This window comes from Callospermophilus lateralis, chromosome 2, assembly GCF_048772815.1.
Source record: "Callospermophilus lateralis isolate mCalLat2 chromosome 2, mCalLat2.hap1, whole genome shotgun sequence".
Taxonomy (NCBI): domain Eukaryota; kingdom Metazoa; phylum Chordata; class Mammalia; order Rodentia; family Sciuridae; genus Callospermophilus; species Callospermophilus lateralis.
The window spans coordinates 192,538,908-192,550,954 of NC_135306.1; the positions used below are offsets into that span (position 1 = coordinate 192,538,908).

At 37.9% G+C, this 12,047-nt stretch overlaps 1 protein-coding gene across 14 annotated transcripts in view; it reads right to left on the bottom strand.

The window, feature by feature from the left end:
* The window catches only part of Celf1 (CUGBP Elav-like family member 1), a 91,875-nt gene that overhangs the window by 30,293 nt on the left and 49,535 nt on the right, over nt 1–12,047 (bottom strand). For 12 of the 14 annotated variants that reach the window (XM_076847215.1, XM_076847214.1, XM_076847223.2 and 9 more), the window contains exon 1: nt 9,310–9,425. The exons of the other annotated variants lie outside the window; for them this stretch is intronic. In XM_076847215.1, the coding sequence (XP_076703330.1) occupies nt 9,310–9,380 (71 nt within the window). In that variant the 5' untranslated portion in view covers nt 9,381–9,425. Of the gene's footprint in view, nt 1–9,309; nt 9,426–12,047 lie in introns of those variants that run through there. 14 annotated transcript variants of the gene reach the window in all.

Here is a 12,047-nt window from a genome sequence, read left to right on the forward strand (position 1 = left end):
AAATTTCCAAAAGTGATTGTAATATAAACAAAGCTGCTATCATCCTAGCCTTTTCCGAAGTTACCGAACATAGTACTCTTCCTACAAGTTGGACTTGCTTACCAACTGCAACCATTTTCAAGTCCATAAATTCCTCCTGCATCCTACTACATCAAACTAGTAACAATCTTGTTTTCCTATCTTCACTTCTATTCCTACCACTGCCAAGAACCTAGGAGGTTTCTTGTTTTATAAATATTTCCAACTCAAGGGCTGGGGATATGGCTCAGAGGTAGAGTTCTTGCTTGCCTATCATGCATAAGACCTGGGTTTGATCCTCAGGACCACTTTAAAAAAAAAAAAAAGGAACCATCTATTTCAAAGTCCTCCTACCACTGTTCAGAGGTCTTTCTTACTCTTAACATTTTTCCAAATCATTAACAATTTAAATAAAAAAAAAAAAAAGCTTTCCTTTTAGTATTTACTGCTTAATCCAGAAACTATGTAGTTTATATTCAAATTTTTCAGGTTTCAACACCCAATCTTAAATAAAATGCTAGTTTTCTTTATAAGTTTTTCTACCACTGTTATCTTCTGAATAGTATTTGAAGATCCTTAAGAATGCTGAATCTATAAAAGTAGTTCAACCTCTTTTAATAAATGCCAGATCTCATATAACTGAACACCCACAGGGTTTATTCTCACATCCCCTTTGCTAGTAATCTAGCACTAACTAAATGTCAAATACTATAAATGGCTTGTAGATCAACTCTTGTTCTTACATCTGTGAAGATTCCCATATTCTTGCAGGTTAACTAGTTAGGTGCATCCTAGGACTCAACAGCACTAAATTTCCATCTTTACTATATATATTTAACAGCTTTTTTTTTTTTTTTTTTTTGCATTATCTGCCTGTATTCACCTTTCCCAAGGACTGTCCGCTCCTTGAAGGCAGGAAAGGTTCTTATTTCCTATTCATTCTTATAGCACATCTGGCATGGGGCCTGGTTCAAAGTTAGCATTCAGATGTAGGAAGGGAGGAATTTCTTGTTACTCATCACAATTCCCTGTTTAAGCAATTAAACCTGCCAAAATGAGTGTTGTACACAAAGAGGACTCTCAAATTTAAAAGAAGTGATCATATCTTGTGATTATTTGATTGCCACAGGACCAAAGCACCTTTGTTTTTGTTTTTAAAAACTATGTGTTGGCCAGGCACAGTGGTGCATGCCTGTAATCCCAGCAACTCTGGAGCCTGAGGGAAGAAGACTGTAAAATTGAGGTCAGCCTAGGCAACTTGGTGAGACCCTAAGCATCTTAGCAAGACCCTGTTTCAAAATAGAATGATCGCATGTTCAAAGACAGCCTCAGCAAAAGCGAGGTGCTAAGAAACTCGATGAGTATCTGTCTCTAAATAAAATACAAAATAGGGCTTGGGGGGATGTGGTTCAATGGTTGAGTACCCCTAAGTTCAATCCCTGGTATCCCCCCACCAAAAAGGCAGGGGGCTGTGGATGTGGTTCAGTGGTTAAGCACCTGAGTTCAATCCCTGATACCAAATAACTAAATCACTCACACACACACACACACACACACACACACGGAAGAAAAAACAAAACAAACAAAAAACCCACCCCATGTATTGGAAGTCACTGCAAAAATATAATGTAACTGCTTTTAGAAGTTTAATTTTAATGTTCCAAAAGAAACCAGGCTACACTGATGAAAACAGCCCCATGACTAGTGAAACCACAATGGGTATCATTTCCTATAAACTGCCCTGAACAACTTTAATTACTAGTTTTAATAGCATTTTATTAAATATTGCTATTCTTTCTTCATATTTCTATTCTAGGGAGGGATAACAGAGAATCCCAACGGTGCTCAAATATATTACAATGATAAGGAAGCTAGTAGCTATTTCGAAAGAGGCAGGAGTTTGTTGTTTTGCTTTTTTAGTTGTTGATAGGTCTTTATTTTATTTATTTATTTTAATGTGGTGCTGAGGATTGAACCCAGTGCCTACACATGCCAGGCAAGTGCTCTACCACTGAGCCATAACCCCAGCCCTAGGCAGGAATTTATTAATTTGTATTACACTGTAGGCAGAATCTCCTGGTTTGTCCTTTGCTTCTGTGTTTGTGTGTTATTTCTAAATTTTCTACATCTTCGTTTAGTGCAAAAGGAAAGACAATGTAATAGTTTATTCAAAAATCAATGAAGACTCAGGATTCTAGACATGTGTTCTCATTTTCTCTTCTTTTACTCTGCAAATCTCTATTTCTTAAAGTCCACCTACTCTATGAACCACCCTTCCACCTTGATATGCCAACTCAACAGTCAGAAGAATCCCCTAGAGCAGTGTTATTCAAAGCTAGGTCCAAGGAACAGAAATAATCTTCAAATTAATCCTTTAGAAAATTTTTAATAAAAATTGGTGAGACATTTTAGACGTTATTCAATCTAATGATAATAAATACAAAATAAAAGCTCATGCATTGATCGTTTTCATTTTATTTTACAAGGGTGTGAGAAATGAGATGGCTCACCAGTTTGATAAGCACTGCCCAGATGCAGCAAATCATACAGGCTCACGATGCTGTGAATATTATGCAGCTGGGGTACTGACTTATACCTTCCTCCAATAAATACTGGGCACTTACTTATACATTGGTTGATGTGGTATACATCTGAGTAAGAAAAACACAGTATTTTCTTGGGAGTTCATGAGTTAAAAATGAAAAGGGGCTGGGGATGTGGCTCAAGCGGTAACACGCTCGCCTGGCATGTGCAGGATGCTGGGTTCGATCCTCAGCACCACATAAAAATAAAATAAAGATGTTGTGTCCACCAAAAACTGAAAAATAAATAGAAAAAAAATAATAATGCACCGGGTACTGTTTTTAAAAAAAAAAAAATGAAAGAGATGGGCTAGGGTTGTGGCTCAGTGGTAAAGCACTTGCCTAGCACGTACAAGGTGCTGGGTTCGATCCACAGCACCACATGGAAATAAATAAAATAGAGGTTAAAAAATAAAGGTGACACCAAGATAAAAAAAGACGATATAGGAAAATTAACGATTTTTATATTAGTATTACAGGCAATAGACATACTGAGAGAGAAGCAACCACATGCATACCTGTACACGCACAGAGTATAAACAGCCACAAACCTTCTCAACTGCTACAAACCTCAACTGCATAAAGAGATGAGCAATAATGCTTTCCATTCTCCTCTTCCACATACTTTCAGTATACATGTTGTTAAGGTTCAAAGTAATCACAAAATAAAAAAGCTACTGGAGATAAGACTCTTGAGTATGATACTGCCTAGAATTCCACATCGCCAATTTACTCTATATATCACCAGATATATTCTCAATAGATACATTCTCAAATTTGTGCCTATCTCCTCACTCCATGGAATATACAGAGTGAAGGATTATGTGTACTTATTATGCCCATTTAAGAGTCAGTGAATTTAGCAACCCCTGGAGATGTGTTTATAGTGTCCCTGTTATTTCTAAGAGGCAAGACTGAAATTCTTATCTTCTTTGGTAGTAGTGCCAGCCCTGATGTAGGAAAATCAGGCTCTACAACAGTGAAGGGAGAAGAAAAGGTGGAAAGGAAAGGCATGACAGCAACCCCCATCTTTTTGTTTCTGCTTCTAGCAGCAGAAGCAATAAATGAGACAAATAACGTGTATTATGTGGTTCCATTTACATGAAATGTCTAGAACAGGCAAATGTATAGACAGAAAATACATTAGTGGTTTCAAGGAACGGGGGATGGGAAGAAGAGGGGAGTGAGGCTGTACAAAGAGATGCACACCTGTAATCCCAGCAACTCAGGAAACTGAGGCCAGGAGGATCACAAGTTCAAATGAGCTTCAGTAATATACCATGTCCCTGTCTCAAAAATAAAAAATGAAAAGAACTGGGATATAGTTCAGTGGTAAAGTGCTTCTGGGTTCAATCCCTAGTACAAAAAAAAAAAAAAAAAAAAAGAGGAAGGAAAATTAATGATTTTTACATCAGTATTACTAATGGGTTTAGGGCTTCGGGGGTGATGAGAATGAAATTAGAGCTGGGGCTGGGGATGTGGCTCAAGCGGTAGCGTGCTCTCCTGGCATGCGTGCAGCCCGGGTTCAATCCTCAGCACCACATACAAAGATGTTGTGTCCGCCAAATACTAAAAAATAAATATTAAAAAAAAATCCTCTCTCTCTCCCTCTTTCTCACTCTCTCTCATTCTTTCTTTAAAAAAAAAGAAAGAAAGAAATTAGAGCTGAATTTGTGAATATACTTTAAAACTTTGTAAATGCACTTTAAAAACCTACTTTTTTAAAAAATAATTTTTAAAGGGTAACTTTTACGGTATGTGAATTCCATACCCTAAGACAGGATGGAAGGATGACAGCAAAGCCAAGCCATAATGTAAACTGAAGTTATAAGTCGGGTAAAGAGTAGAAGCAGGGGCTGGGGATGTGGCTCAAGCAGTAGCGCGCTCGCCCGGCATGCGTGCGGCCCGGGTTCGATTCTCAGCACCATATACAAACAAAGATGTTGTGTCTGCTGATAACTAAAAAATGAATATTAAAATTCTCTCTCTCTCTCTCTCTCTCTCTCTCTCTCTCTCTCTCTCTCTCCCTCTCTCACATTCTTTAAAAAAAAAAAAAAAAAAAGAGTAGAAGCAGCAGCACATGCAAAGTGAGCGGAACATGTATCCTGGGGTGAGATACATGGGGTTTCCAGGTCTTCCAGATGCAGAGCTCCTAATTAACATTATACTCTACTCTACATATACTCTACATTATACTCTACATGCGTCCTTCAAAAATCCCTTGGTATATGTCAACTTGAGTGGGTGTCTGATCTGTCCTCCTTCCAGACAAAGGGTTAACAAATATGACCTTCACACCTGTTTAAAAATAATTTCTGGCTGGATGCAGTGGCACATGCCTGTAATCCCAGCTACTCAGGAGGCTGAGGCAGGAGGACCACAAGTTCAACACCAGCCTTGCCAACTTAGCGAGGTGCTAAGTAATTTAGTGAGACCCTATCTCAAAATAAAAAATGAAAAGAACTGAAGATGTGGCTCAGTGGTTCAATGCCCCTGGACTCAATCCCTAGTGCTAAATAAATACATAAAATTTCTGAGACCTTTCATTATTTATTTTGCCACTCTCTTGTTAACTTTTTATTTCTCTTTACTCATTACTCACACAGAAAATTTTCAGAGAGCAACCAATCGCTCCACCTCCTACAGGCATAACACTCACTGCATTCCAGATTCCACTTACTACCTACCACCAGATATATCCCTATGGCTCACATACTGGGCTGTGAAAAAACTGAGAGAGAAATGCATGCAAATAAAAGGACCCCAGAAACACAGGCCCAGGTTTCTTTCCACATGTTCTCTAGTGAGAACAAGACAGAATATTTGTATATTCTATAAAAAAAGTAATTTTTATTTGGATAAGACCTTTCTGTCATGTGGGATATAACGTTAATGCTACTGGCATAGGGTGTTGTTTTTTTGTTTTGTTTTGTTTTGTTTTGTTTTGGGGGGTACCAGGGACTTAACTCAGGAGCAGTTAACCACTGAGCCACATCCCAAACCCTTTTTTTTGTATTTTATTTAAAGACAGAGTCTCACTGAGTTAGGGCCTCTCTAAGTTGCTGAGGCTGGCTTTGAACTTGCGATCTTCCTGCCTCAGCCTCCCTAACCTCTGGGATTACAGCTATATGCCCAGTTCACATAGGTTTTTAAGTTCACATCCAATAACAGCACAACTACATGCGTTTGAAGGTTTTCAGCCTTCTCCCCTGAGGTAAAAGAAAATCTTTGCAATCATCTACTACCCAAACAAAACAAAATCCTCAAAGGGTAGACAGATGAACTGTACTTTCCAAGTTCTTACTATAGTACCAGATTCTACCCACTACTAAGCTCTAAAAAAAAAAAAAAAAACTGAGCAATACCTACCCTGGAGACAATGGCACTGCAAAAGTCAAAGGACACAACTATAAGACTCCAAGAATCCTTTAACAAATGTAGAAAAATTCTGTGAAATATGTGACAAATATAGTTTTACTTTATTTGGAGGAGGGGGAAGGTGTGTGGGGGCATTTAAGCCAAATGGTCTAGGAAACTGGGAAGCATTATATGGCATGAGAAATGAAAGCCTAAAGGGTGATGAAAAATTGATAAGGTCCAAGCGCAGAGGGGAGGAATGAGATAGCGTACATTAGAAAGGGAAAAAACAGACTTGAGAAGAGTAAGAGGTCAGTATAACTTGGGTTCTAGTTCAGGCACTTTGGGACATTGTTTTTTGAGAGGAAGACTTCTGATGGAAATGTTTGATAAGCTGTTTTAATTCTTCTTTTTTCTTTTTATTGATGAATTATACATTAACAGTGGGCTTCATTGTGATATATTCTTACCAGCACAAGGCATTTTTTCTTTTTCTTTTTTTTTTTTAAAGAGAGAGAGAATTTTTAAATATTTATTTATTTTAGTTCTTGGCAGACACAACATCTTTGCATGTAGTGCTGAGGATCGAACCTGGGCTGCACGCATGCCAAGCGAGCGCGCTACCGCTTGAGCCACATCCCCAGCACAAGGCATTTTTTCTAATTTTTTTTTTAATTTTCCCCCCTTCTTCCCTCTCCCTTATCCCCATCCTCCACTCCACTGGTTTTTATAAAAAGTCATAGATCTGAGAAGCAGAGAAACAGATCAGTGCTCCTTTGAGCAGTGGGAGAGCTGGGGGGGGTGGGGGAGGCTTGAGATATAACTTTTGGAAACTATCCATATCCTAGGGTGTAAGAAAAGTAAGAGGAATCAGTGGAAGCTTAAGAGTTACCAAAGTAGAATCAATGATATTGATTATAAAAAAGAAAGGAATAAGGGCCCAGGCTCCCAGGAGCTTCTAGAGCTCCTTCATTGCTTCTTTATTGTAAAGGAATTCTGAATTAAGACACAAGCTCTATTATATTTCCAACAAAATCATTTCAGCAATAAAAACTCTGATTTAGCTTACAGCTAAAGTAGTGCTTTACTGAATAGAGAAAAAAGAGAATCCAAGAGATTGTAAGCACACATCATCCTCAAGAACCTTCTTCTGGTGTTAGGGATGTTCATGGTGGTAGAGTGCTCGCTTAGCATGCATGAGGCCCTGGGTTCAACCCCAAGCAACAAAACAACACTTTCTTCTTGAAGGCAACTTACTGTCTTTGTGGTGGTTTTGTGTACTATTCTTGTGGGAGTGGGTGGGTCCAAGGACTTGTGACAATGGGAAGAGTTGACGGTTAACCTATCCAGTGAGCAAAAATTTTAGAAAAGGTATCATTAAACTTATATTTTAGGCCAAAAATTGATATCAGTTATTCTAAAACGAGCCAACTGGGTCTCTCTCTTAACTGGTTTCCTCTTCCTTAACACAGAAGCAACAGACTAAGCCCAATTAATCTAACAAAGTTTTGGTGAAAATGGAGGACTAAAACAGATGCAAATGCACTGGGAAAATATTGACACTCCATTCTCAGTTAATTCTAACTCAGAATCCCTGTATTAAGGCCATTAGTTTCAAACTGTAGTGTCCATTAAAACTTCACATTATACTTATTAAAATACAGAGTTTTAGGGACTGGGAATATAGTTCAGTTGGTAGAGTGCTTGCCTAGTATACACCAGGCCCTGGGTTCAATACCCAGCACAAATAAATAAATAAATAATAAAATACAGAGTTTTGAATCCTACTCTAACATAAGTATCCTTAGATTTTTAAGTTCCAGGTGATATTCATGCAGTGATCCATGGTCCAGACCTCAGGGATACTTAATCAGTCCAAATTCTTAAAAGATGAGAAAACTGGATGAGAAAAAAACTGCATCTGAGAGACTGAACACCAGACAGAGGCAAAGCATATAGAAAAAGTGTTACAATGCAAAGACAATTTGAGCCACAAAATCCTCTTTCTAGGAATCAAATATCCTTTTACTACATACTATGTTTTTATGATGATACCGTACTTTCATTACCAAATAGCATTTGGTAGTAAAGACCTGTAATAAAAGACACATTAAAATTACCATTGTTTAGGAAACTTGCAGAGAAGGCACAGGATCCATTTCAAAAGAGCAAGATGGCTAACTTGGAGACCCCCACAAAATTATTCCACAACATATCTTGCTATTAACCACACTTGTTATTCCTAGTCCCAGGTCAGACTGATTCACACATGGAAACCTAACCTCACAGACTTGCACTAACATCTGTTTATATTATATGGTTGTAGTTGGACATGATACCTTTATTTATTTATTTTTATGCAGTGCTGAGGATCAAACATAGTGTTTCTCACATGCTAGGCAAGTGCTCTATCACTGAGCCACAACCCCAGCCCCCTAACACCTGTTATTTAGGGAATGATCTATCATTTAATATTTTTGGCTTTGAATAACCTCCAGCTCATTTATTTGAGCCTAAAGTGAGTAAAATCTTAAAGATAGACTTTGACCAAACTCAGGGGATTGGAAATGGACAGTTCTCTGCCAAGTCCAGAATTCGGGTTCCCTGTAACTCAGGATCAAGTGAGCATTTTAGCTCTGTACAATGCAGTTCTTGCACTCTTACAAACTAACAAAGTTTCTCATTCCCACATTCACAATTTATTTGGCAAACTGACAACTGAGATTAATCCACTTTAAAAATTTTTTTTGGAAGATAGAGATAAATCTGAGATTCCTGAAATCATGTGCTAATAAGCCTTATTTTCTATTAAACTTGGGGGGGATATCAAGGTCTAGTATTACACTTTGCATCTCAATACAGAATGCTATATATAGTACTAAAAACATCCTAACTACTAGTCTCCCCTGTGACAGGAGTTTAAGAATTTGATAATTAAAAAGTTTTAAGTAAAACTCTTCTTTTCCCTCCCCCCAAAAATGAAACTGCATGCCCTTACCAAGCAATAAAGCCATAGTTAAAAAACAAAACAATAAAAAGCCTTGAAATCTATCATATGTGGAAACACTACACAGCTTGAAAGATTGGAGCCAGAACACTTGAGCTGATGTTGCTAGTCATATACAAAGAACTTAGTTATAGCCTGGAGGAAATTAGCAGTTATGAGACAAAATCAGACTAAAATAGAAAATAATAGCATGAGAGAATTCAGATTTTTGGCTTATTTCCCAAATTTTTACTCCCTCTTTTAAGAAAAGTGACCATTTTTATCAAATTTTTAAAAAGAAAGGGAGGGGGGAAAACAGCCCATTTCCTCTGCTTATGATAAAAATTAGACAACAAAAATACTTACACAGGACTGGGATTCAAAGAGCAATGATCCACCATCATTTCTGGAAGGAAATCCAACTTAAACGCAGCCATCACCTCACTCTCCCCTTCAGAAGCCAATGATATTAACTTGCTGCACTTGTCTGATCCACAAATACACACAGCTTTAGCTTCCTGGGCTCCACAAAAAACACAAAGTGGAAACAGGAGCTCAGGGAAGCCAGCAATAAGTACCACAGAGACAGGTCTGGGGTAGGGACACGGAAAGGGAGTACTGGATTAAAATGGGGATGTGACCATGTGAAGGGAAGCTCAGCCCAGCACACAATGAAAGTGCTGATGCGCCAGGGTTGTTTTGTGTGATTTTCCCTGGCGAAGCAGTACTAAGTGCACTGTCAGATAAATAGAGTGTCAGATCCATGAAGATAGCAGTGGCCAACAGAGCAGAAGAAATAAACTTGTTCCACATCCTTCAAACTCCTCCCTGCGAATAATTTTATGAAGTCCCCTAAAGCCTAAAACTACCTGAAGAAAATGAACAATTCACCTTGTGTGGTCTGAAAACATTTTTAAAGAACTGAGTTGTTGGCTTGGCTTTAAACTTAGTTTCCATGTGCCAAAGACAGCAATGAGCACAGTGTTTGGATCCAAACTAACCTCAGAACAGTCACATAAGAAGGTAAGGCCATGAGAAGCAGGATAGAGGCCAAGCTGGTTGTAAAACTGGCTGCCAGAAACTTGCTGCTCACATACAACTACCTCTAACTGGACTGACCCTGTTTTCTCCACAGTGTTGAGACTAAAGTGTCCTGATGGTTGTTTCCTCAGTGTTATTTGGTTCAGTAACAGGTACAGGCAAAAATTTCTTTACTAAATCATTTTACTTGCCAGAAAGTAAAAAGGGAAGAGTAATATTCTTCCTCTTTCTTGACAATATACTAGAAAATAATGTCTTTTCAGTTTTTCACTGATCTTTCTAAAGAAACAAAAAACAAAAGCCACCAGTAATAATAATGAAAAAGAACTGGATCTATTAGGGACACTCAAACATAAACAGGAAGGACAAAGAAATATAGGCTAAGTCTCTTCATTCTCTCCCTCTTTAAACTACTGCTAAGGGCCAGAGTATATAGCTCAGTGATAGAGCTTAAGCATGGACAAGGCCCTGGGTTTGATCCCTAGCACCAAATTGGGGGAACTGTTGCTAAAATCAAGACAAATGAATGTACACATCAAAATTCTATTATGGGTGAGCAATAGAGATGGATATACTTAGCAGTCAAGGCAGATGTGTGCTCCCATTCTCAATTTAGCTCCACATCCCTCCAAACAACAAATGGTGGCATTTCAATATTTAGGCAGTGACTTCAAACTTTCTGAAGGTTCCCAAATTTCATAGGCTTTCTTTCCATTTTTATTCACAGGATTGCCTTACTGCAAATATTTCATTTGACCCAAACTCAGTTTGCAACATAGGGAACTTTAAAAAAACAAAAACAAAGTTATGTTCAGTTTTATAAAGAAGTAATGAGGGCTGGGGTTGTGGCTCAGTAGTAGAGCACTTGCCTACTATATGTGAAGCACTAGGTTTGATTCTCAGCACTGCATATAAATACATGAATAAAATAAAGGTCCATTAATATGTTTAAATATATATATATATATATATATATATATATATATATATATATATAATTTTAAAAGTAATGAAAAAACTCCTAAACATATAGAACTTTTGTTAGTTTTTCTTTTTTGAACTGCTGGGGATAGAACCAAGGTCCTCCAGCATGCTAGGCAAGCAGGCTATAAAGCTACATTCCTAGTTCTATACAGAGTTACAATTTAAAAAATAATAAAAGGCAACATGTGATGGCATAGGCCTAAAAGTTCTGGTCTGTGTAACAATGGTTGACACCTGTCTACACCTGACCTGGGAAGGTACCAGCTGGTTCTTCTCTCCAACATCCAGAATTTAGAACTATAAGAGAAGGTTAACTGCTTTTTCTGTTTTATCAGAGACTTGGGCCCAGTTGATTTGCTGCTGTGGAGGTAGAAACAGGAAGAACTCTCCTCCATTCTATTTAAAAACAAAAACAAAAACAAAAAAATTGCAAATGAGAGGAAACTGATCAACACATGGTACAATTCACCCAGACCTGACTGTCAGGCATAAGGTGGTAACCCTAGCTGGGACTGGTTAGGTTACTAGTAGGTCTGTCCTAGTTTCTTCTATATACACTGCAGGTGATGATATAACCCCTCTTATAGAAAGCTACCTGGACCAAGTTGTAACTTTGTGAGTCAAAAACAAACTTAGTTTTATTTAGGAATTCCTTTAAAAGGGCTGGAGCCCCAGTAGTTCAGTAGTAGAGCATTACCTATCACACATAAGGCCCTGGAAAAAGAATTCCTAAATTATTCACTAAAAACACTTAAATTCTAATCATATCTCTATTAATCAGAATCACATCATAACAAAAGAATAAACATGGGAGACTTAACTCTTGTCACCAGGCAATGCCCAGTGTATAAAAGGATGCAAACTTCTTAATAATAATATTTACTGGGCTGGGGATGTGGCTCAAGCAGTAGCGCGCTCGCCTGGCATGCGTGCGGCCCAGGTTCGATCCTCAGCACCACATACAAACAAAGATGTTGTATCCGCTGATAACTAAAATAAAATAAATATTTTTTTAAAAAAATAATTTACTAAGCCACAAGCTGAGAAACACTGATTTAGAGGAAAATTTTAAAAACATT